Source organism: Neofelis nebulosa, chromosome 2 (genome assembly GCF_028018385.1).
Source record: "Neofelis nebulosa isolate mNeoNeb1 chromosome 2, mNeoNeb1.pri, whole genome shotgun sequence".
NCBI lineage: Eukaryota > Metazoa > Chordata > Mammalia > Carnivora > Felidae > Neofelis > Neofelis nebulosa.
In genome coordinates this window covers 166,491,015-166,515,618 of record NC_080783.1, presented here as the reverse complement: position 1 = coordinate 166,515,618, position 24,604 = coordinate 166,491,015, and the positions used below count along the sequence as shown (strand labels likewise).

General features: G+C 41.4%; 1 protein-coding gene and 1 long non-coding RNA gene across 3 annotated transcripts in view; one reads left to right on the top strand and one right to left on the bottom strand.

Moving 5' to 3' along the window:
* The window catches only part of IL12RB2 (interleukin 12 receptor subunit beta 2), a 78,807-nt gene extending 56,457 nt beyond the window's left edge, over nt 1–22,350 (top strand). Inside the window, exons 11-16 of the mRNA XM_058717030.1 lie at nt 3,648–3,746; nt 3,837–3,995; nt 8,916–9,053; nt 11,812–11,902; nt 14,363–14,462; nt 19,683–22,350. Of these exons, the coding sequence (XP_058573013.1) occupies nt 3,648–3,746; nt 3,837–3,995; nt 8,916–9,053; nt 11,812–11,902; nt 14,363–14,462; nt 19,683–20,219 (1,124 nt within the window). The 3' untranslated portion in view covers nt 20,220–22,350. The remainder of the gene's footprint in view (nt 1–3,647; nt 3,747–3,836; nt 3,996–8,915; nt 9,054–11,811; nt 11,903–14,362; nt 14,463–19,682) is intronic.
* Nucleotides 13,247–19,690, bottom strand: LOC131504589 (uncharacterized). Of its 2 annotated transcripts, XR_009258072.1 has the most exons (4): nt 19,381–19,690; nt 19,124–19,338; nt 18,250–18,535; nt 13,247–17,059 (listed from the first exon to the last, which is right to left on the bottom strand). It is a non-coding gene; the product is annotated as an uncharacterized LOC131504589 (long non-coding RNA). The 2 variants fall into 2 exon arrangements; XR_009258071.1 differs by having other exon boundaries at nt 18,250–19,338.
* Nucleotides 22,351–24,604: the final 2,254 nt, after the last annotated feature.

Sequence of the window (24,604 nt, the reverse complement as noted above, 5' to 3'; positions counted from 1 at the left end):
TATGTAGCAACTACTGTAGTCATTGTACAGATGAGGAAACCAGGAGATCTTTCATTACCAATTCTGCTGCATAGTATTTGTGTGATAATAAATCCAGAATTATCTATGTGATAATTAGCATCTCTAGACCCCAAATCCAAATCCATCAGTAGTTACAATCAAGTGATAGAAGGCATCTGAAAAATATATTAAAATGATTGGACAGAACTTAGTCAATGTCACTTTTAGGAATAAGTTCAGCAGAGTAGCTGAAAGTCCAGGTTCTGTGGGTTTAAGTCCTGGCTCTGTCACTAGGCTGTGTGACCTAGGGCAAATTATTTAACTTCTCTTTATCTCAGTTTCCTTATCTGCAAAATGGGCAAAATAATATTACCTACCCCGTTGGGCTATTGTGAGGACTAACTGAATTGATGTAGAGAAAACATTTTGAATAGTGCCTAACACATTTTAAGTACCTGATAATTTAGCTGTCATTGTTGTTATTATATGTGACAGGGCTAACATTCTTACAGGCTTGCAAGCTCTAAACTCTATAATATTTTTGTTACACCATGGCAATCATTACACCTGTCCAGGAGGATATACATGCCCTGCTTACGGAGACAAGACAGATGAAATAAGCAGAGCAGAACATGTGACAACACGTGAGCTAGTCATTAACTGTGTGCCTCTTTTATACTGTAGCTGCTCAGATTTCTAGTGGGTTGCATTCAGTTTTAATCACTACACTTAAAGACAATGTTGTCTAGATAACCCAGTGAACATCAAAGGAAGATGAAAACAAGTCATTGGAGGTCTGGAACTTTTAATGTGGGAACCATTTAGCCTGTAGAAGAGAATTCTAGATGGGGGTGGGAGGTTTGATGGCTGTTGCTGGCTTTGATGTATACGTGAGAAAGAGTATGTGTCCTTTGTTGCTCTGGAGAATACAACTAAATCCTCTATGTGGAAATTATAAGGCAGATGTCAGCTCAATTTTGAGAAAGAAATTTCCTTACACATGATGGTCTCTAATAAGACAATTGATTGGCCCTCAGAGTGGTGCATTACCTGTCACTAGAATTGTTGAAATAGGACCAACTTCCCTTTAGGGCTGTTATGCCCATCAAATCAAATGTAACAGTGTAACTCTAAACTGCTACAAAATTGTAAATGCTTATTATAAACTATATTAGGATTTACCTCTGTGGGATACTTTGAGCCCTGTGGTCCCTACAGTTTCTTCCTTTTAGAAATTCTATATTACCCAAATACCATAAAAGAGATGACAGGAGAGAATGTTTTTCATATTTAAGATATTAAATTATTTTTAAGCACTTTATAAATACTCATTTGAATGAAATCAGTATGATATTGGGTGAAATAATTTTACTAATTAAAGTTGTTCCCCTGCTTGAAAATATTTGGTTAGCTAGTAGTGTTGATGTTACATTCTGGAAATAAACACTTAACAAATTAAGTAATTCATACTTATGAATTCAATATGGCGCTCTCCAGTCAGTAAGGTGACTCATTGCCTTCGGATCCTTACCAGCCTTTTCTCATCATCTGGCTAGGGCAGAGTTGGGTGTTTTGGAATATATCCTGAAGGTCAGAATACCATCCGGCTCCTAGATTATAGGTTTATGGGCCCAGGCTAGAGACCAGCAGCCCTGTCTTGTGTGGGTAAAAATGGTTCTGACCATATAGATCCACTCCTTATATAAATATGTAGATATCTATCTGTAGATGTCTAGAAATACCTTCCCTGAGGCCTAGGCTATTTGGGTCCCTCTTCTGCATGCTCCCACTGGACTTCCTCTATGATCATTCTTCATTACTGATCATTTAATGTTTGTCTTCTCCCAAATTTAATAGGTGAAATTAGCTTTCTGCAAAAAATCCACCATAGCTATAGTTTAAAAACATGGAACGGAGCCTTTGTCCAAGGGTGCCAGGTATATATGTATGCATGGGAGTAGTGGGAAATAGGCCTGGAAGTTGGGGCCAGACTATAGAAAGAAATAAAAAAACTTAGGAATGTGGACTTTGTGCACTGGACAGCAAAACTAAGGAATTTGGAGCTAATGATTAGGGTGTGTTTGTGTAAGAATTAGCCAATAAAACAGGGGTCCTTAAGGTCAGAACCAGGGAACAAGCTTATTAGGGCTCTCCTCTGCATGCAAAGGGAAAAGTCAACTAAGTTATGGATCCACATTTTCTTCCCTCCTCCACTAAGGGTGGGCTATTCACAAAAAGAAGCCACAGCTTCTGATGCAGCAGTCCCAAAGCCTCTGCCCTGAACTCACATTTTGCACGGCAAAATTCAGTGATACTGTTTGCCTAATGAGCTCTTCTGGAATTCCCACAGCTATACACAGGCACAGTGGTTGGCCGGATGCTTCCAGGACCAGCGACAGCAGCCAGGCCCTAGCCCCTCCCAGATGAAATATGATTCCTTATTCCTTGTTGCCCTTTTGGCTCCTGGGTCTGCATGCCACTGTGAAGAAGCTTTGGATGACTGGACTAAGCTCACTGTGGCCTTTTCTCTGTATCACCTGGTTCATGAATATGAATGGGAACTCACCATGGCATGAGTTCGGATCTCCTTGTGGTCTCTTCCAACAGTATTGGTTACACATCTGAGGTTTCTGTAGGGCACTTGCTGAAATGTTTAAGGAACAATGGATTTTCATATAAAACACACCTTATTTAGTAAATTATTCTGCGATACAAAATTCCTCTTCCCCCAAAATAAAATGTTAAAATTGTCAGTGTAGGGGATCAGATCTGCATTAAACAATATGGGAGACAGCCCTTACTCTGACCACATAATCCTATCATTGCCTAGTAGGGATTCGCTCTCTTTTCCCTTTAAATTTCCATTGGGAATTTAAAGATATGTCCTGGGCAGTGTCTATGAGAAGGGCCTTTTCTTTACAGGAAGTAGAATCTAAAATTCATGGAAATAAGGAATTTTGACGGGAAAGAGCAACCCGCCAGCAAACTTCATGACTCACAGAAAATTGCAAAGTGTGGCATTTTAAAAGCTAGGAAGGGGCAGTAATGTTCCTAGGTATCCTCCTCATCTCCAGGCTGTCAAGCAAGTGAAATGTGACTGGAGCATAGAGGGGGAGGCGGGGGGAGGAGGGGAAGGAACAAGGGGTTGGATTACACTGAGCGTGTGCCCTGGTTAGAATGTGCCATCCCGCTGCCCTGTCAGATCCCCAAAAGCACCTGTGGAGTTAGAAGAGGGTTCAGGTTCAAAACAACAGTCGCACTTCTCTGCAAATAGCAAATGATTTGCTTGTAGAAGTCAGTGGGTTTTGCGGGGATTTTTTTGTTTTCTGGTTTTTTCCTTGTGAGTTTTGTTTCAAAAGCAGTCTCTGTGGTTATATTCAAATCTTTGTTGGAAATGGAATAGCTTTTGTTTCCTTAATCATGTTGACCCCGGAAAGAAGCTTCAGGTCTGCCTGTTGGCTCACCTTGAGGTGAACTTGAGAGGTAGGAGCAGTTGCTTCCAGAAGCCAGCAACTTGGCAAACAGGATGCTGAGATTTTGTGACTTAGGTCATCCCTTCACCCTCAGTCCAGAAATTTTTAAATGTCTCCCTTTAGTGACTCACATGTGATGCCAAACCTGTTGTAAGAACTCCCTTTTCCTTGCAGGGAACATAAAACCCTACAGCTGTTATGAAATCTGCGTGTGTGCACTGTCGGGGGACCAGAGAGGATGCAGCTCCATCCGGAGTAACTCTAAGCACAAAGGTGAGCCTTGGAACCTTTTGCCGAATTTTACCTTATTTCAATAGTTTGGAGTTAAAGGGTGACAAAAGCTTTCTGTGTTCTACTTTGCAGCACCGCTGAGTGGCCCCCACATTAATGCCATCTCAGAGGAAAAGGGGAAGATTGTAATTTCATGGAACGAAATTCCAGCCCAGGAGCAAATGGGTTGCATCCTCCATTACAGGATATACTGGAAGGAACAGGACTCTAATTCCCAGCCTCAACTTTGTGGTATGTGTGAGGCACAAATGCAGTGGGGCCTTTCTTATTTAGATGTTGGGAAAACACAAGTATGTGCATGTACATACATACACACAGGTGCTAACACTGTGACTGGCACATAGTAGGTGCTCAGTAAATATTTGTGAAATTAATTGAGTGAAAAAAAATGGAAGATATCTAAACACACACGTACACAGAGTTACTATATGTTATGTGCCAAGCAAATTGAAGAAATGAAGGTAATGGACTAGGCTCTCAAGGAGCTACTCACATGGGGAGATATTTCAAAAAGCAGTAACAGCTGGGGTGCCTGGGTGACTCAGTTTGTTAAGTGTCCAACTTCAGCTCAGGTCATGATCTCATGGTTTGTGGGTTCAAGCCCCACGTCGGGCTCTATGCTGACAGCTCAGAGCCTGGACCCAGCTTCAGATTCTGTGTCTCCCTCTCTCTCTGCTCCTCCCCCACTCGTGCTCTGTCTCTCTCAAAAATGAATCAGTGTTAAAAAATTTTAAAAAGAAAAAGCAGTAACAGCCCATCAGTACTATTATATAGACCCTTGAGGTGTGTAAGGGATGAGTTAGAACTTCTGAGGGGCGCCTGGGTGGCGCAGTCGGTTAAGCGTCCGACTTCAGCCAGGTCACGATCTCGCGGTCCGTGAGTTCGAGCCCCGCGTCAGGCTCTGGGCTGATGGCTCGGAGCCTGGAGCCTGTTTCCGGTTCTGTGTCTCCCTCTCTCTCTGCCCCTCCGCCGTTCATGCTATGTCTCTCTCTGTCCCAAAAATAAATAAAAAACGTTGAAAAAAAAAATTTAAAAAAAAAAAATAAATAAAAAAATAAAAATAAAAAAAAGAACTTCTGAATCCCCCACATTTGCAAACACTATCATAGCATATTATTTTCTCCTTAAAATGGGTAAAATACAATACAGTTAGGTAGCTTCTTATGACCCATAATTATTCTATAACTATAAAAATCTAAAGCAATTAAATTCTGGCTAGAACATTATCTCAAATGATTTCATCTTTCATTATGTAGCAGCTCCAAGTCACTTGCCAGATATGATGTTCTAATCTTTGATTTATTCAGAGTTGTTACGGGTTTTTTTCCTGGCTTGACCTTCTTTTTATTTCATAAGCAACTGGCTTTCTTTCAGGAGCATTTATCATAAAGAAGCAACATTTTTTAACTAACTTGAGAATAAAGAGAAATAAGGAAGCAATATTTTTATTCCTTCATGAGAGCTGTTAGGTCCAGGAAGAATGTAACCTGAGATGTGTGCCAGAGAGCTGCCTGCAAGATTGATTTTTACCTGGAAAACTTTAGAAGTTGGTCCTTTCTCTTGACCTTAGAAAATCTTCAGTATTGCTTTTCTGAAAGTTATGACTTTTAATGCTAGTTAATTTTTATTATGTAAATACAACTTGCACATAGTAAAAGCACTTAAATAGTTCAGAAAGATATACAAATGTAAATTATCCCTTCCTCCATACTTAGGCTGTTAGCAGTTCTTTACATGCTCTTCCAGAAAAAAAACAAAACAGAAAAATTAATGCATATATTTAGGGTAATCATCTGCATTCTGATCTACACTTTGCTTTTACCTCTCAATAATACAGGCTGGACCTCTTTCTGCATCAGTCCATATGGATTTGCCTCATTCTTTTTTAACAGCTCTATAGAATTCCATTATAAGGCCTCACAATCTGTCAATTAATCCACCACTGATGAACAGCACATATCTTTGAACAGAACCACTTTGGGCCCGTCAGGGTCAGTTATTTCTGAAATGCACCCCAGAACATGACGAATTGATTGACCGCTTCCTGTGCCATTTGGACACCCCCCCACTTTGCATTTTAGCAGAATTGACACCAAGATGTCTGTTTACAATCAACATGGTCAGTTGGTTCTTAGAGCTGCTCTTGTACATGTTGAAGAAACTACGTATCTTATTTTACCACAAATCTGATGAATCTGAAGTTTATATAAGGGCATTTTAAAATAAATTAAAAGGAGAGGAGGTGCATTGACAGCCTGGAGGCTGATTTGGATTCTCTCTCTCTGCCCTACCCCCACTTGCACTCGTGCTCTCTCTCTCTCTCTCTCTCTCAAAATAAATAAAAATTAAAAAAAAATTTTTTTTCTTAAGGAGAGGAGGTGCAGATTCAAAGTCCTATTTCACACCAGTTTAAATTAAGTTTTCCTTTTATTCAGTAAGCATTCATTGATGAATTAGACCTGTCTGTCTTCAGAGAGCTCAATCTACCAAGGGAGGTGGAAAAGCACACAGAGTGATGTAACCGTTGTAATCAAGGACTGACAACTACCTATTGTATTTGGCAACTAGAAATCATTGGCAAAGCCAGAGGTGCAGTCTTCAGAGAGTGGTAGAGGGCAGTAGGTTGAGGAGGAGGGAGAAAGACACCAAAGAGAGAGGCATTACAAACCGAAGAGGAGGATGGCGAGCCAACGAGGAAGGGGGCCCTGTCCTATGTGTCTGGGAGCTGTCCACTGGGCAGCAGCACTGTGGCCACACGCAGAATGCAGTTGGAGCGCTCTGCCCTTCCTGAGCAGAGGGGAGGGCTACACCTGGAGCGGAGCATCCGCATTTTAGTGCCTCTCTCAGGTGGTCCTGGTTCACAGCCACTCCTCTGGAAATGTGTTGATGCTGCCATGTGCACCAATAGCACATTTCTCTACTGGCACACATGTTGGGTTTTGTTACTACTTGGCTGTTTTTGTCAACAGACTCTGAGCATCATGAAGGCAGAGGCCAGAGCAATTTGCTCACCATTGTCTCCGCGTACCAGGCATACAGGAGTGAATACTGCCCTACTCTTTGTTACACCAATGTAGATTGTTAGGTAATAACTAGTTTCCAGTAACAATGCGGCTGTTTTGTCTGGTACCACTTGACTTTCTTACCTGCAGCCTTTCAAATGATTGGCAACTATCCCATCTTCCTAAACTGGTGCCGCCTCATTTAACCACCCTGAGCCTCAAGTTTCAGCCCCCCAAGGATTGAATGCCCACCTTTATCTCTGCTGGTGATCACAGCCCAGACCAGGCAGCAGAACCGGAATTTCCTGCATGACTTCTTTCTCCCATTACTCAACCAGGTCTGTTTTGCTAGCCAAACTGAGGGAGCCATCACCCTCCTCACTGCTCCCTCCATAGAGTTTCTGTTTTTATTCTCCAAGTATACATATGTGTGTGTGTTTGTGTATAAACTTTTTTGGCCCAGCAAACCGTTCAAGACCCTTCCCTTCTGTTCTGAGTTCTCATTTCACTCTGAGTTAAGGGTGCCTTCACACGGTCGGATGGTTGACTCTGATGCTCACTGATGCTTTGCTGCAGCAAGATGAGAGAAGGTCTCTCCAAAATTAATTTTTTAATCCTCTGCCGTAGGAATAAAGACAGAGTTTTTTTAGTTTAATCACATAGTTTAAGTCTGTGCGAATTCATTAGGTTAGAGTAGGCTTGGAAATTTTCCACATGGTACTTTTTCTCAACAGGATGTTGAATATAGGGGTACCTAGGTGGTTCAGTGAAGTGTCTGACTTCCACTCAGGTCATGATCTCACAGTTTGTGGGTTTGAGCCCCACATCGGGCTCTCTGCTGATAGCTCAGAGCCTGGAGCCTGCTTTGGATTCTGTGTCTCCCTCTCTTTGCCCCCCCCCCCGGCCCCCCGCATGCTGTCTCTCAATAAATAAACATTTAAAAAATTAAATTTAAAAAAAGGATGTTGAATATAGAAATTGCTCTGATAGTCACAGGTGTTAAGTGATGTGCTTAGGCCCCTTTGGATGGATATTACAGGACTCCTTGCTGGTCACCCATAGTAATCAGGGGTGGGGGGAGTATAAGGGCTCTCTCTGTTTTCTCCACTAGCTGGTGAACTCTTTGAGGCAGATTCTGTGCCTTTGTATACTTGGTGACTTATCCAGAACACAAGCTCAATAAATATTTGTGACTGTGGAAATAAATTTAGCAAACAGGAGCATTGTCTGACCTGCCCTGGGGTTTTTGAGCTGGTAACTGAAGTTGAGGCTCAAAAGTGCTGGGTTCAAGTTTCCACTTTGATCACCCACACAGGTGCATGTCAGCTGAGGGAGCCAGCAGGTTACTCCTGCCAAAGTTCTGCCCTTGATCTTCTAGTCTTCCTGCCTCGCAGCCCTAGCTTTTGAGAAGTCAGTCCAAACCTTACACCCAGCAGATCACTGGAAAAGAAGATTGCCTATGTACTACAGGAGGGAAAAAACATCAGCGTGTTGCTCAAAAAACCCAAAATCTTCCCTGCTGAGACTCTGCAGGGGTGTTGAGAGTGTAAGGGACTGATAACCTAGTTAAACTGCCAAATAAATCCAATGTACGTGCCACTGATCTCAATTTTAGATTTAATGTCAGATTGAAGCAGATCATCATGTTAAACTCATTAAGACCAGTATCTAGAACCTACCCCAAAAAAACCAGAAAATCAAAATTAATGTTAAATGTCTATTTCATTAATTGCCTAACTTAGCTTTCTTAAAAATTCCACTGAAAACAATTGGTGTATTTAATTTCCTCCCCAAGAGTTCTCAAATATATCTAATAAATGTTGTAAACAGTATAGTCATAGGAAATAAAAGGAATTACTACAGCTGAGTAATTTCAAAGCAGAATGATGAAAGTTCTTTCAAAAGATTTTGCCACAGAAAATTATTTTGGTATGTTGTAGAGTGAGACCTCCGTAAATGACAGTGTCTAGGGCCTAGTAAAATATTAAGTACTAATGAATGAGTAGTTTTAAAAAATTAGTTTTAAAACAGCAGTGTGCTTTTCTCTTTCAAATTAAAACATTAACAACAACAAAAATAAGTAAAAGCCCACATTCAAATAGTTCCTGTAACATGTGCCTTTCTTCTTTTATCTTTATCCTCCCTTCAGAAATTCCCTATAGGGTATCCCCAAATTCACATTCAATAGACAGCCTGCAGCCCGGAGTAACATATGTCCTGTGGATAACAGCTCTGACAGCTGCTGGTGAAAGCCCCCCAGGAAACAAGAGGGAATTTCATCTGCAAGGTAGGAAACAACTTTAAAGATGGCACAGCCACCCTGGATTCCTACCTAGGTGTATACTCCCACTATGTTTGGCATGGAGATTATCAGATTTTCTTTAATTCATTAATTACTTTCTTGCTCCATCTTTGCACTTGCTGTTTCCTTTAGCTGGACTGCCCTACCACTGCTTAGAGAAAGTATCTACTTATTTTTCAAAACTCAGCCCAAGTGTTTCCTCCTCCAGGAAGCCTTCCCAGGTGCACCTCCGTAATTCCTCCATAATGCACTACATTTGACCCCTCTTCAAAACACTGAATCCAGTAGGCAGGAACTGGGATCTGTTTATCTTCAAGGTCTGGTTCGGTGCCGGGGACATAGTACTTGTTCCCTAAATATCTGTTCAGTGACCAATGAGAATAATCTCAACAATAACAATGGCAGCTATTGCCTATCAGGTAGTTAACTATGCACCAGTCGTTGTGTTCAGTGCTTTGCACACTGTATTGGTTTGCTGGGGCTCTTGTAACAAAGTGCCACAAATTGTGTGGCTTTAACAACAGAAGTTTATTTTCTCACAGTTCTGGAAGCTGGAAGTCTTGAGTTCAAGGTATCAGTGGGCTTGTTTTCTTCTGAGGACTATAAGAGAATCAGTTCCCTGCTTCTCCTCTCGTCTGGTGGCAATCTTTGCTGTTCTTTGGCTTATAGATCTCTGCTTTCATCTTCACATGGAGTTTTCCTTGTGTGTGTCTCTTTGTTCAAATTTCCTCATTTTTAAGGACACTGATCATGGTGGATTAGGGCTACTTACACCAGTTTGACCTCATCTTAACTAATTACATCTGCAATGATCCTGTTTCATAATATGGTCACTTTCTGAGGTCCTGGAGGTTAGGACTTCGGTGTATGGATTTTTGGGGTAAAAGGACACATTTCACCCTTCATAACACGTACTTTTACTCATCGAATCCTGACCTCAACCACGCAAGGTGCCTGCTTTACAGTGTTGTACCTGGTCACATAGTATCAGGCACTCAATTCAAAATGAATAAAGGAACAAGGGATTAGGATGCCTTTTTACAAGGTCCAGAATGTACAGAAAGATTACCCAAAGTCATGGAAGTGTCAAGTGGCAGAACTACAAATCAAACTCAGATTTAGTTACTTGAGTTAAATTTGAGTGACCTAGCGAACATGGGCTTCTCTCCACTGGCTAAATTGTGCTGTTCTCTCTGGCAGCACGTGCCTGCATCTTGCTCCAAGCATGAAACAAGCTGTTCTTGCTTTGCAACATGGAGTATCAGGTTGATCATTTAGGACTTTGTTGTTCTATGCCCGGTACTTCTCCACTGGGAAAGTTGAAAAACCCTCTTCTCATCTTCTAGCACGCTAGCACCAAAGTTAACTTGTGAGCAATTAATCAATTAACAACTCAGCATCTTTCTACCTGTGGTACTCCATCCTTGCCCCATCTGCCCAGGAAGGAAGACAGATGCTAAAGAAATGTCAGATTGTGCTGATTGCGTGGGGTGGTAACAAAACTGCATCAACACCCCGTTCAGCCCTGGTGACACGCCTCTCTAGTCCCTCCCTGCTCACGCTCCTCCTGAACCTGTCCTGCACTCTACCAGAAGAATCTTTCTGCAAGATACCTTGCTCCATGTTGACATCCCACCTCCATCGCAGCCCATCAGTGGTTCCCCAGGGACCTTCAAGCTAGAATTCAAACTGCTTCGTCACCAAGCCCCACATGATCTGCTCCTGTTCACCCATCTAGCTTCGCCTTCTACCACACGCTCATCTTTCGTACTTGAAAGTATGACGAGACTACCTGGAGTTGCCTGAAGGTTCCATGCCTTTGTATAGTTCTGTCTAGTCTGCTTCCTTAACTTGACTGCTTTGCTGGCTCCACCCTCCAAACCTGAACTTTTGACATCATGCCTTTTGGGACAACATCCTGGGCTGCCCTTGGGATTATTTCCCATGCTGTTCCCTGCTACACTGCCTTGTACATGCCTTTTGTAAAAATGCATATCCCATGGCATCATGATTTATTTACATGTTTACGCATCTGTCTCCTGGACTAGATTAATGATTTAAGACAACAGAGCCCATGTCCTCCTCATCTTTGTATCCCAGCACCTAAAAGGTCCTGATACATGGTTAATAATAATGAATGAATAATAATTATAATTATAATAATAAAGAATATACTACTAATAATAAATGGATGAATTAATGAAGAATCCCAACACATAGCAAAATACATCTTCATAGCAAGGAAACCAAACAATTTCAAAGACCCTAGTTAGAAGGCTTATCCAGTGGTTTGTTAAAATCAGTAATACCATTTCTCAAGGGCTTCCTATGTTCAGATGCATTGCCATGTGCTTTATATACACCATCTCTAATCTTCACAACAACCTGCAGGGCAGATGTCATCATTCACCTTTTGTAGATCAGGAATCTGAAGTCCATTGATCACATATCAGTGAGTGGAAAGTCAGGATTAGAATTCAGGGCTCCCAGTTCACAGCCAGTGCTTGGAACGCCACACTCCCTTTCCTTCTGCCCCTGTTAGAGGAAGGAGCCCCTTCCTTAGAACCATAGAACTGGATCCCTTAGGGCCCTTCTCCCTAGCTGAAAGAACAAAAACAAGTTGGCCTTTTTCCTGAGCCCATCTAGCTAGCCAGTAGCTGTGGGTAGGTGCCAGAGGGTTCATGCAAGTATTTTAAGGTGTTCATTGAAGATAACTCAGTCACAGGATTTGCTAACTTTTCAGGTAAAGCCAATTGGAGTGTGTTTGTGGCACCAAGCATTTGCATTGCTGTCGTCATAGTGGGCATTTTCTCAACGCGTTACTTCCGGCAAAAGTGAGTTGGTTACATTTTCCAATTTCAGCAATGTGATGTTTTAAAATGACAATAGCTGTTGCCACTATGCGTCAAAGAAACGGACGTTCTCATACATTGCTGGTAGCAGACTAAATTTATTCAACTTTCTTGGACAACAGTATTACGTTAAAATTTTTTTTAAAGTTTTAAAATAGACCTATGACCTATCAATTCCTAACTGGAAATTTAGTCTAAGTATATGCAGATGTTTAATGGCAAATACGTTCACTGAAGTATTGTTCGTTGAAGGAAAATATGAAATAACCTAAATGTCCAGTGATATGGGGTTGTTTTACTATATCACAATATATCTCGTGCTGTATAGCATATTATATCCATTAAAGACAGAAAATAAAATGGTATATCTGCAATATTACATTTTAAAAAGGTTGCAAAGCAGTATGTACTTTAAAAAGTACATGTACACATGCATACCTATATCTGAGACAGACCATTTAGCATTAAATTTCGTCCTATATGCCAAATAATAGGACTTAAACTAGCTAGCCCTGGACTTTCTCGCCCAGGTTAAGGAAGTAAATTCAGGTTAAGGGCTGGTGTGGTAGCTCTATAGTCACCAGGCATCTAGGCTCCTTTGATCTTTTTGTGCCATTATCCGGACTTGGCTTCCACAAGCTCACTTCATGGTCCAATGACTGCAGGAACTATAGCCATCATGCCTGCATTCTACAACTATAGGGAGAAAGAAGCAAGGTACCCATTATTTCCCTTTTCAGGAGCTTTTACATGAAGAAGTCAGACATGATACTTCTGGTTACACATTGGCCAGAACTGGAGCAAGGGAGATTTAAAATTGCGGTCCTACAGCTGGGCTTATTGTCATCCTAGTAAATCAGGGTCCTTTTCCTAAGAGGATGAGGGAGTATTGGGTAGTGATTAACGCTCTCTACCCCAAGGATATGCACCAAAATGTTAATGAATGGTAGTTTACCAGGATATAGAATAACGGGATTTTAGTTCTATTTATTTTCTACAATTTCTTTAGGCATTATTTTGTAAAGAGAATTTTTTAGAGTTATTCGATAAAGAGTTTTCTTCAAATGTTGTGTAAAGTAAGAGAAGAGGTCAAAATGAAACTAGCTCAAAGTCATTCTACTAGCCATTGAACTTATCTGAAAGGGTTTACATTTATTGAAGCTCTCATATGTGATAGATACTTCAAAGCAGAGCTCTCTTTAGGTAGACTTTGAAAAAGTTGAATTCAAATAGAATCAAGTAGGATCACATTCATCCTCTTCAGGGAAATATTACCAGTTAGGGTGAAAGCTTTTTTTGTTAAAAGAAAACAAACACCCCCAGATATATGGCTTTAAAAATAGTTTATTTCTCTCCCACATAATAGTCCTGAAGTAAGTCATCCAGGTCGGTTGGCAGCCATGCTCCACACAGTCATTAGGGACCCCGTTGTCTTCTGCTTTAGTGGCTGAGCATCCCTTGGACATTGTCCTCATCTGTATGATCTGTACTGGGTCACAGGTACCTCTGCTCACAGTTGTTCAGAGAGAAACCAGTCACACAGACACATCACTTGCTTCAAAGGGCTAAACATCCCGAAAGCTTTCCATTCTTATTAAATATCAAAGCTTATTAAAGCCAATTCTTCAAAAATGTTTCATACTTGCTTTGAATTTTTTAAAAATAATCAAAACATTTAACTCACATGCATTTATTAGAAACATTTTTAGGACTTTTTTCCTTTCATGTCATAAAAGTAATATAAACACATTTTAAGGTATTTTTAAAAAACCAGAGAGGATAAAGAAAAAAAGACCCATAGTTCTTCTGATCATCAAGTACAACTACTGTTAACAGTTTGGATATTTCCATATGGTATTTTTTTCCTAGGCATTTTTTAACATTGTTATTGTTCCTGTTTTGTTCTTTGTTGTGGTGGTTTTTGTTTTTGTTTTCCTTTTTTCCTTTTAGCATAATACTTTACCTGTTATTACAAACTTTAAAAAAATTTTTTTAGATTTACATCCAAGTTAGTTAGCATATAACAAACTCTTTATAAACATTTTAAACTAAATAGTAAGTTCTCCACAGGTGGGAACCATGTCTTCTTGTTTGTTTTTTCATCCCCAGGATATGGCATGTGCTCATCATACATTAGGGGTTCAGTCGGTGCTTGTTGAATGAATGCATGGCTGGACAGTGACAGCTAAACATTTGTTGAGTAAAAGTTCCATAATTTATTTAGCAAACCCCAAATGGTTGCATCATGACTCTATCATCTATCTGAACTTCAGAGAAAACTAGTCTAGCCTTGGATGATGCATCATCTTTCTCCTTCAGTGTTTTTTATTTTATTCATTTGCACACTCCTACCGTGAAATCACCACACTAAGAACCGATGCTTCCATGCCATTGTGTGTGTGTGCATGCTTAACCAGATGTCATTGTTTTCTTTATCTATAGGGTATTTGTTCTCCTTTCAGCCCTCAGACCTCAGTGGTGTAGTAAAGAAATTCCAGACCCAGCCAATAGTACTTGGGCCAAGAAATACCCCACTGTGGAGGTAAGGTTATAATGCCTTAGTGGTGAATTGATAGAATTCCAGTGATCTAAGTTTCCCATTAGAGTTATCAGGAGACCTAGGTGCTTATTAGTCCCTATGGATAAGCTGAAGCCCCTAGTGCTAGGTTACCAACTGAGTCAACACTCCCATACACAGGAATTTTCTGAAGCTTATGCCCAAAAGACTAAAAGACCCATAGCTTTTCATTCCTCTCTATGCCATAGGTTCCCTCCTCACCTCCTCACCTCAATTCTTCAAAAGAGATAAAAAAGCAAGTATTTTTGCCATTTGCTGAGCACTAGCCTGACTCATCCAAATTTAAGAGAACTGAAGCTTTACTGTGACATTTCCTGTCCTGGGCATTGAACAGATAAATAGAGCTCAGACTATTTTGGCATTGGCAGGAAGCCAGTCATTCCATTGTGCAAGGAGAAGGTTTTAAAGGAGAGGTTGCTCTGCTGGCAGATGGGAGAATGGAGAGTAAAGGATGGGAAGGGCATTGCCGCACAGCCCGAGGTGGTGAGAACAGCTCACGGGGGGCAAGCTGGTCATCTTGGGTGAGGGGTCTGGGAGTTGGAGGCATCTGGACATGGAGCGACACTGTGCATTTAAGGGGAGCCAATGGGACAAAGGCAGGATGCCAATATTCTTCCCGTTGCCCAGGACCTTGCAGCCCCACACTCTATTTCTCACACTTGCTAGACATTCTCCTCCAGGATTCTTCTCCTCAGTTATGCAGTAAATTCTCTCATCCACACCCTTCCTCAGGCAAGAAGGTAGTGGTACCAGCCGCTGCTCAGGGAAAGAGCAGGTTTCAGCCGTGTCTGTCTCAGTGGGAATTGAGGTCACTGCAATTAGTGCCTTTGAAATAAAGTTTGGGTGCAGACCCACCTCGCCACTCACCATGTGGATGGCCCTTGGGCAACCTGCCTGATGATCTGAGCCCAAGTTTCATCCTCTGTAAAACAGGAATTGATAATATCTCCCATGTATACTGTTTGTGAGGATTGAGTAAGATGCCATGTAAAGCACATGCATCATACAAGGCAAAGATCCTTCACTTATTTCCGGAAAGACTCACACTTGACATCTCCTTTCACTGTTGAGGGATTTTGTCTCTGTTAAGTTACATTAACAAGAACAATAATAATAGTAGCTTTTATATATGTGCACATATGATTATATATTTATTTTATATATATTATATACAGGATACATAATTACATATAATATAGTATATAACTATATTATTAAATAATATATTCAGGGGCGCCTGGGTGGCTCAGTTAAGTAACTGACTCTTGATTTCAGCTCAGGTCATGACTCAAATTCATGAGATCGAGCCCCGTATCAGGCTCACACCGGCCATGGAGCCTCCCTGAGATTCTCTCTCTCCCTCTGCCCTTCCCCCACTTGCACACATGCACTCTGTCTCTCAAAAAAATAATAATATATTCATGTTTATATATACAGGCACATGCCAGATTTATTGCAGATTTGGTTTCAAACCACAATAAAGCAAATACTGCAATAAAGGTAAATGACTTTTTGGGTTTCCTAGTAAAGTTATGTTTTTACTATACTGTAGGTCTATTAAGTGTGCAATGCACTGTCTAAAAACATAACGTATATACCTTAATTTAAAAACATTTTATTACGAAAAAATGCTAATCCTCATCTGAGCTTTCAGCAAGTCATAATCACTCAACACAAATCACCAAAACAAATAATGAAGAAGTTTGAAATGTTGCAAGAGTTACCAAAATATGACAGAAACACAAAGTGAGCAAATGCTGTTGGAAATATTATGCCAGTAGACTTTTTTGAAGCAGGATTGCCACAAACCTTCATTCTGTAAAAAGACAAAACAAAACACCGTATCCAAAGTGCAATAAAGCCAAGCACAATGAGTTATATCTATAATATATATATTATATATATATACATATACATATATATATATAACTTTTATATGCCAGCCACTTAAAAAAACCTTTCTCAAGCATTAAAATCTAATCCATACAACAGCTTTATGAGGCTGTACTATTGTTATGCCCATTTTTCAGATGAGAAAACTGAGGCACTGAGGACTAAGTAACTTGCCTAACGCTAGTCAGCTAAAATGGTGGATCCTGGATTCACATACAAGTAGAATGTGCCATCTGCCTTTGTATCATAGGCTCTAAAAGATCTTTAAGCATAGTGTGAGCGGAGTATTTCTAGTAGTCAACACCTCTGAGCTGAACAGACTAACTGAAGAGGTATTCACACACTGGGCCCTCACTTGGTGGCAATCTTGCAATGATCTATGGTCATACACTCAATAAGGACACCAATGCTAGTGTCAGAGGGGATTCAAGTACCAGGAGCTGAGTCAGCTGAGCTTTAAGATCCCTGTCTTCCAATGCTGACATTCCACAGTCCCAAGTCCTAAGAGCCTGAAATAGCACAGTGGGAAGCAGCTCTGGGTCAGTCCCGGACACCTGGCTCCCAAACTTGTAGCTTTGGCGTCATGGTCTCTGTTTGCCTGTTTGAGCATGAGGGGATACAGAGGCAGACAAGGCCTATGAAGGGCCCATAAAAACCTAGAAGAAATGCTGAGAAAGACATACAAAGGGTTAGAGACAGTAACAAGGAAAAAGATAGAAGAAATTGCCATACATAGGCCTGAAGTTCATTGTAGCATTATAAATAGAAGCCAAAAAATTGGGCATAATGGAACCTGCCACCAGGGGAGCAGGTTAAACATGTGGGTACATACATACAACAGGATATTATGCAACTACTGAAAAAAAAAAAAAAAAAGAGAGATCTATAATGTGTCTAAAAGTCCCTAAGACACCTAAAGGTAAAAAAAAAAAAAAAAAAAAAAAAAAAGTTTGTAACAGCTGTCTAAAGTGGGTTTCATTTGTGTAAAGAGAGAAATTTTATATACACTCAACTCCAGCAGTGTATGGGATATTTCTCGGAAGCCTACATAGGAAACTGATAATGTTGGCTGGCTTTGGGTAGTGACTTGGAGATAAGAGGGCCACTTAATTTGCATTACAGAGTCTTTCATTACTAAATGATGTGCATATATAGGTCTTTTGCAGAACAAAAAAACAAAAAAAACCCAGTAAATTAGAAAATAAAATTTAGCTTAAACATGGTATCTGTGGTGATGGCCTTGAGGCAGCCTCAGAACCCCATGTCACTTGACCCTTGAAGTGGGCAGACTGCTTCTAAAGACCCTTCTCTCCCGTTAGAGGCTGAAGCAGACATCAGAAGCACAACAGTCTGTCTTTCACCTCCAACAAAATTCTCAGGCCTTAGATCCCTGTACTACTTCTTAAAAGATGTGGCTAAAAAACAGGTCTTTAAGCTCTGGAGGAAAAGGCCAAATCATAAAGGCAACCACTAGGATGTTCTCCATTTTGAGCCTGTAGAAGCTAAACAATGCCCTTGAGATACCTGAGGACTTGCCCTAGGACATGTTACCCAGAGAGCCTGCTTTGTACACACTCTGAGGAGCAGGCTCTACCAATATGGCCAAAGTCTTCAAGAAGGCAGAGCAAATGCCCCACTTATGGAAAAAATAAGCCATTTCTGTACCCCGTATAGTCCCTCCCACATCTGGGGTAACCGTGCTTTGGCAGCCAAAGCAGAGAAAATGGCAGCTGTGCTTCCCAGAGCTAAAGGCCATCTTCCAAGCCAGACTGTTGTGCCAGGGCCAGTTTGAGTAACCATCAGAAAAGAATACTTCCCCCCACGCCCACCCCCCAGAAAACCCCACACACGCACTTACCCTCTAGCTTGTCAGTGTCCTTTGTGGAAGTCTGTCCTGAGACCTCACCATCATTCACTTTTGGATGCTTGTCATGCTCAAGGAAAGGAAGGGGACATCAGAAGCAAGTCCAGACCAAAAACCACTCTTGCACAACTTGGCATTTGACAGATGAGGGAACAAAAAGCCAGAGAGGTTGATGGAGATTTCCCAGGCTATTGAATATCAGAGTTGGGAGTAGTCCTCAGGGTTTTCCCTGTCATCCTACTCTTCCCTTCAGGCATGAAAGATCTCTATTCGCAGATGGCTTACGGACATGTAAAAAACAAAAAAAAAATTTGACCGTATAAAACATCATGTACAAAGAAGGCCTTCATGAAAGAGGAAGGCATCAAGCAGAAAAAGGTGCAGAAAACAGGAGGGTGGGAGGCTAGCAGTGGAAGCCCAAGTGTGTTGGTGGCTTAGTAATGTGCTTAGTAAGACCAGGACGGTGTGCCTGAAAGTTTTTGAATGGAAATATGGGGAGGTAGAGGAAGGTGCAGGAACCTGACTGCCAAACTACAGGCTGGGAAGCTTCACCATGTAAGTCTGAGCTGTTAAAGGCTTTGGAACTCTGCTTTAAAAAGATCAAGCAGTGTGAAAGATAGTTTTGAGGGGATAAGTAGAGTCCAATGAAGCCCAGAAAGAGAAATGTTAACAGAGTTGTTGGACCTGGAGGACTCAGGAATCTGTAATAAGTTTAGAAAGGAAAGAGACTGGACATTGAAGAACTGGTAACTGAAGTGATGCTGACCAAGATAAGAGTAGAAAAAATTAGCTATAGGGGAAAAAAAGATGAAAATTTTTTCCAAAAGTTACTCCAGAAGGTCTTTCTTAAGAGAACTGAGATTATTACCCTGGACCATTTAGTTGTATCAAAGCTCAAACTCATTAGCATCCCTTAAAATTCTCTTCATCATGTGACCTTGTATTTCCAAAGCTTCTGTTTACCTGTCAAAAGAGAGAACTAGCATGTTCCAGAATAGACCAGTCCTCCTTGCCCATCACCTTCCTACCTGGAAAGTCTCTCTCAAGATTCAGCTCTAGTGTGACTTTTAAAGTCCTCCCTGCCTCCTCCCCCAGATGGAGGCAAGCTCAGCCTTCCCTTCGCACCCACCTGCTCTCTATCCTAAGAAATAGCTAGTACAGTTGGACTCCTCAGAAGTAGTCTGGTTGAAGGTTAAGTTTGGTAGGTAATCACTCATTGGCAGGGGGTTGAGAAGTCCATGGCTCCTGTCTGCTCCCTGACGATGTTAACTGTTTCACTCCTGCCACAAAGTCAAGGTCCCACGATGTCCCACCTAGAACCAATCAGGCGATGCAGGCTGCAAGGCCTTTCAGAACCCTGAAGTCAGTTGTCAAAGGATACTTCTGTAACAGAGCTGTATTATTAGCCTGTTCCTCCCCTTTCTCAGAAGATGCAGCTACCCTTGGACAGGCTCCTAACAGACTGGCCCACTCCTGAAGAACCTGAGCCTCTGGTCATCAGTGAAGTCCTGCATCAAGTGACCCCAGTCTTCAGACATCCTCATCACCCCAACTGGCCAGACAAGGGACAAGAAATCCAAGGTCACTATACCTCTGAGGAAGACACAGGATATAGTGCCTCAAGCCTACCACCTCCCAAAGCTCTCATAGCAGAGACAGGACTAGTGGATCTGTACAAGATGTTGGGGAGCAGGAGCCCTGACTCAAAGCCAGGACACCTAGCTGGCCCTGTGACAGTACTCCCAGTGGACTACCTTCCCACCCATGAGGGATACTTACCCTCCAACATAGAGTATCTTCCTTCACATGAAGCTCCTATAACTGATCCTCTGGAAGAACTAAAGCCTCAGCACATCTCTCTTTCCATTTTCCCCTCAAGTTCTCTTCACCCACTCACCTTCTCCTGTGATAAGAAGCTGACTCTGGATCGGTTAAAGATGGGGTGCAGCTCCCTCATGCTGTGAGTGGTGAAGCTTGGAAAGTCCATGTGCTCCCAGCCCCCAATGTGTCTCTCTTCCCCAGCCCACACTGCTCCAGTGGTCATCACCTCTGGGGTGCTGCTATCAGGTCTGTTTCCAAATAGAGGGCAAACAAAAAGCCCAGGGTTTGTCTTGGGAACTGAGAATTGGCTGTAACCCAGATGCCTGTCTTGCCTTCTCCAGAGCCTTAGGACTATAGTTAACCCTTGAACAGTGTGAGGGTTAGGTGCACAGGCTTAAATCTGCATAACTTGTGACTCCTCAGAAAGTTAACCATTGTTCGCTTTTTGACCACTCTTACTGGTAACATAAACACTTATTTTGTAGATGTATTTTATATATTGTATTCTTGAAGCTAGAGAAAAAAAATGTTAAGAAAATCGTAAGGAAAAAGATTTATAGTACTGTATTTATTGAAGAAAATCCACCTAAGTAGACCCACACAGTTCAAACTTGTGTTATCCAAGATTCAATGGTACACCGTGTACCTAGAGACTCCAATCTGGGTTCCCACAACTTTCTTTGCCAGGTTGGCCAATAAAGGGGAAGGAGAGAATGGAAACCAAGGCTCTTACTAGCAAGGGCTAAGAATCCAAGCTTTATAAAGCTGCTACTCCATACCAAGTCATACACCTAGATCAGAAGCATCCAATAGGCCTAAGGCAGAAATGTTCTCTACATTTCTTTACTGTTTGCTGCAGTCGATATGAACCACATTGGCTCTTGACCACTTTGGAATGTCTAGTATGACTGAGAAGTGAATTTTGATTGTAATTAGTCACATATAGGAGGGCACAGGTCTAAATTACGGATCCACCAGTAAGAATTACAATGAGTCTTCAAAACAGATCAACCCAGTTTTACAGAGGAGGATGTAAAAGATCGTGGTGAACATCAGTATTACAAGGGCTCCCAAATGGTCATGACTGTTCTTATTTGTGAAAGCCTGTACAAATACACCTTTTTCCTATTGTTTTATTTTGTCTTCACCCTCTTTCAGTGAATCAAGAACAACTTACTGGTGGAAAGTTCCTGTAAACCCACAATATGACCTTGGGAAAACAGCTTCCCCTCTCTGAAATTCAATGTTTTGGAAAGGAGTGGGCCAAAGGCTTTCTGACACCTTGTTTCCTCTTCTTTCTGCTGTAGCAGCTGTTGCCTTCAGGATCAGGGCTATCTCAGGGTCTAATGGTTGCACTTATGTCAACCCTTTCTCCCCAAGGCATCCTGCTTTTCCTTCCTCAGGAAGACAGAACTGATGCTGAACTGAGCCTAGGAGGTAATTCTTTTTCCCAGCATGAACTTGGAACATGATACATGTTGTATTCACTTAAAGCTGTGGCCGCTGGCTTGTCACCTTCCCCACCCCATCACTGCTTCTATCCCTTCACTGTAAGCCCTTCTGCTAAGCTGGTAAGGGAAGTCTTTTCAAAATGCTAATAGTACCCTTTCCAAAGTAACAGGATGAAAAGTCCAAGAAACCTTCTTAAATCCCTGTCAAGCCCAGGGCCTACACCCCAGCCTGATCCCAAACCAAACACTGGCACTGAGACAGCTTTGGTTTACCAAATGTCCCTCAGAGCTCTAGGAACTCAAGTGATGAACATTTGCTCTGCTTGTTCATGTTTAATTCTTTATGCTTCCTGCCATTCCAGATTTAATACAGTTCTGTCAGGCTTTCTTTGAGAAGCTTAGTAAGTTCCTTCCTTACATCCCTATTCTACTCTTTTTAGGTGCTGCTCAGCACCGCCACACATGGTTTCTTGAATCTCAGCAGCTTCAGCGTTTGTCTATACCCAGGATGCGGTGCCCCTTGTTTGTTTACAGTGGGCCGTAACAGACAAGGCCACCTCCTCAGAAGCAGGCTAACCTGTCACCTCTTGACAATGGGAGCCAACTTCTCTTGTGGCAATACCTGCTTTACCTCGCTCTGATTTTTCTTTTGCTGGCCTGATACCCATCTTAGTCATTCTTCCCCTCCCCACTCGGCCCAACACCCAACTCCCAGTCTCCCTATTACCCCTCTAGACCCTTTCCCTTTCCCAAGTGATACTGCAGTTATTTGTGTTCCTAGAAAGTAAAAATAAAGAATTTACTGGACTGTAAATAACTTGAAGGCAGGAACGATCTGCTTCCCTCACACCATACCTGGTTCACAGTAGGCTATCAGTAAAATTAAGGAGCCATCACCTACCACTGTTTTCACCTTGTTCCTTCTGTTCCAGAAGCCAATCTAGCTGTGCCTGCTTCCTTTTATTGGGACCCTTGAGTTTGTATTTGTTCTTCATTCCCAACATTCTACCCTACTGTTCACTGACAGCATTGCTATATAATACATGTAGCAGTGGTTCTTATTTTAAAGACCTATTTGAGCATGCCTTTGGCTGCTCACTCTGCCAGATAAAATATCCTCTTTCCATGAATGACAGAGGATGGGTAACCCTGTTCTGCCCTTGCCAAGTAGTTTTTGATCACAATCCCCTCATCCTGCAGATGCAGTCAAAATACCAAATTGGGCTGCCTCCTTTAACCAGGACTAGGTGGAACTCATGAATATTCATACATATTCATACACCCAACTTTCATTACACAGGAAAATTAGCTATGATTTTAATCCTCACGCCTTCCATACATCCCAAAGCCAACACGGAAATCTCTGCTCTACTGAAACACATCAAACACCTTAATTCTCTGAGACCTACAAATAGAGTCCAAGTTTACTCTTAATGGATTCATGGGAATCTCCACCACTAATTCTTGTGCAGAGATTCTTATCTGACATTGCCCCTTGAAAGGACCCTCTTTCCCAGAAGCTAGAGATTCTACTTCCTGGGTCTCTGTCTTCCTTTTAGGCAGTAAGAAAGTCAAACTAGTGTTATCTAGTTCTTTCCCTTTACTGACTTTTCACTTCTGTCCTAATTTCTCAGCTTCCATTAATAGCCCACAGCTGCAACTCACCAATGCCCTGAGGCCAGTGAAAAACATGCCAGCTAGGCACATTCTATTCCTGTCAATCCCCTATGTTCGATTCTTGGTTTTTCTCCATTAGGCTTTTTCCTTCATGATACAGTTGTGATCTGTTCCAATAGCTCAAGTCCTCCAAAGGAGCCCAGTTTTTCTCTTCCTAACCTGCAGGACTCCTGGACATTCACAGTATCCACCCTATGAAAGGATGATAGGTGAACTCTCAAGTAAATCACTTCTCTAGAATTAAGAGATCAGAAAGGTTTCTTCCTTTCCACTAATAAAAGATAAGCAATTCAATCAATTGCCTGTCAATGGAAAGAAGTGAGATCTTTACATTGCAGCCTATACTAAAGCTCCAATAAACTAAAACTTTGCAAAACACACACACCAAGTTAGATAAAAAATAGTTGCAATATATGCCCCCAAATAACTAAATTAGGTGCTCTTACAGATCAATATGAAAAAAGCCAACACTTTAAAGTAAAATGGACTGAGTAGAGCCAACTCACAACACATGTAACTGCCTGGTAAGCATAAAACAATCACCTAAAATCAAAGGAATGAAAGATAATGCCATTTTTCACGTATCAAATTAGAATAAACTGGTGTGCACAACCAGGAATGTAGTTGGCTTTCTGGAAGCAGTTGGACAATAATATTCAATAAAATTTGAATAAGCCAACTCCACACCTAGCAATGCAGACTAAAGAACAGTATAAACATCAAATAGGATAAAGGACTGATCACACCATACATTAAAATGGAGAGGGGGCCTAAATGCCCTTCAGTAGGTACCTGGTTAAACTATAATCTATACAACAGTTTTATGGAATCTAAGATTCCACTAGTTTTAGGACACACCATTACTTTATGCTCTGAGTAGGAAAAAGTGCTAAACTCTAATATGCCATCAATTTCCATGATGGATGTTCCCCCTGCCCCACCACTTTAACATGCCTGAAATTGGAATGGATCTTTGAACTGATGAAAAGCATACTATACATGCTTTTTACAAGTATAATATTGGACATGGAAATGGTCAGTTTCAAAAGGCTGAATTGAATCATCTCACTTTTATAAATCAATGCAAAGCAAACAAACCCTGGAAGAATATACACCAAGATGCTGTAGTGGCTATCTCTAGCCATAGGTTTTTAAATTACATTCTTTTCACCAAAAACTCATTACTCTTGTAATAGGATAAAGTCAATAAAATATGAAGTTATTACCAATTTCCTTCCGAAGACTTGAAACAGTGGATCTAGAGACAGACCCTATTGAGCACTTTAAGCCCATGCTGCTTTCATCCTCCACCGTGTTTGGCACTTTCACTGACCATTAGTACTCCTGTCAGAGGGCACAGCAGAAAAGTAAAAAAGGCAAAGTAGGTGACATGCTTGGTA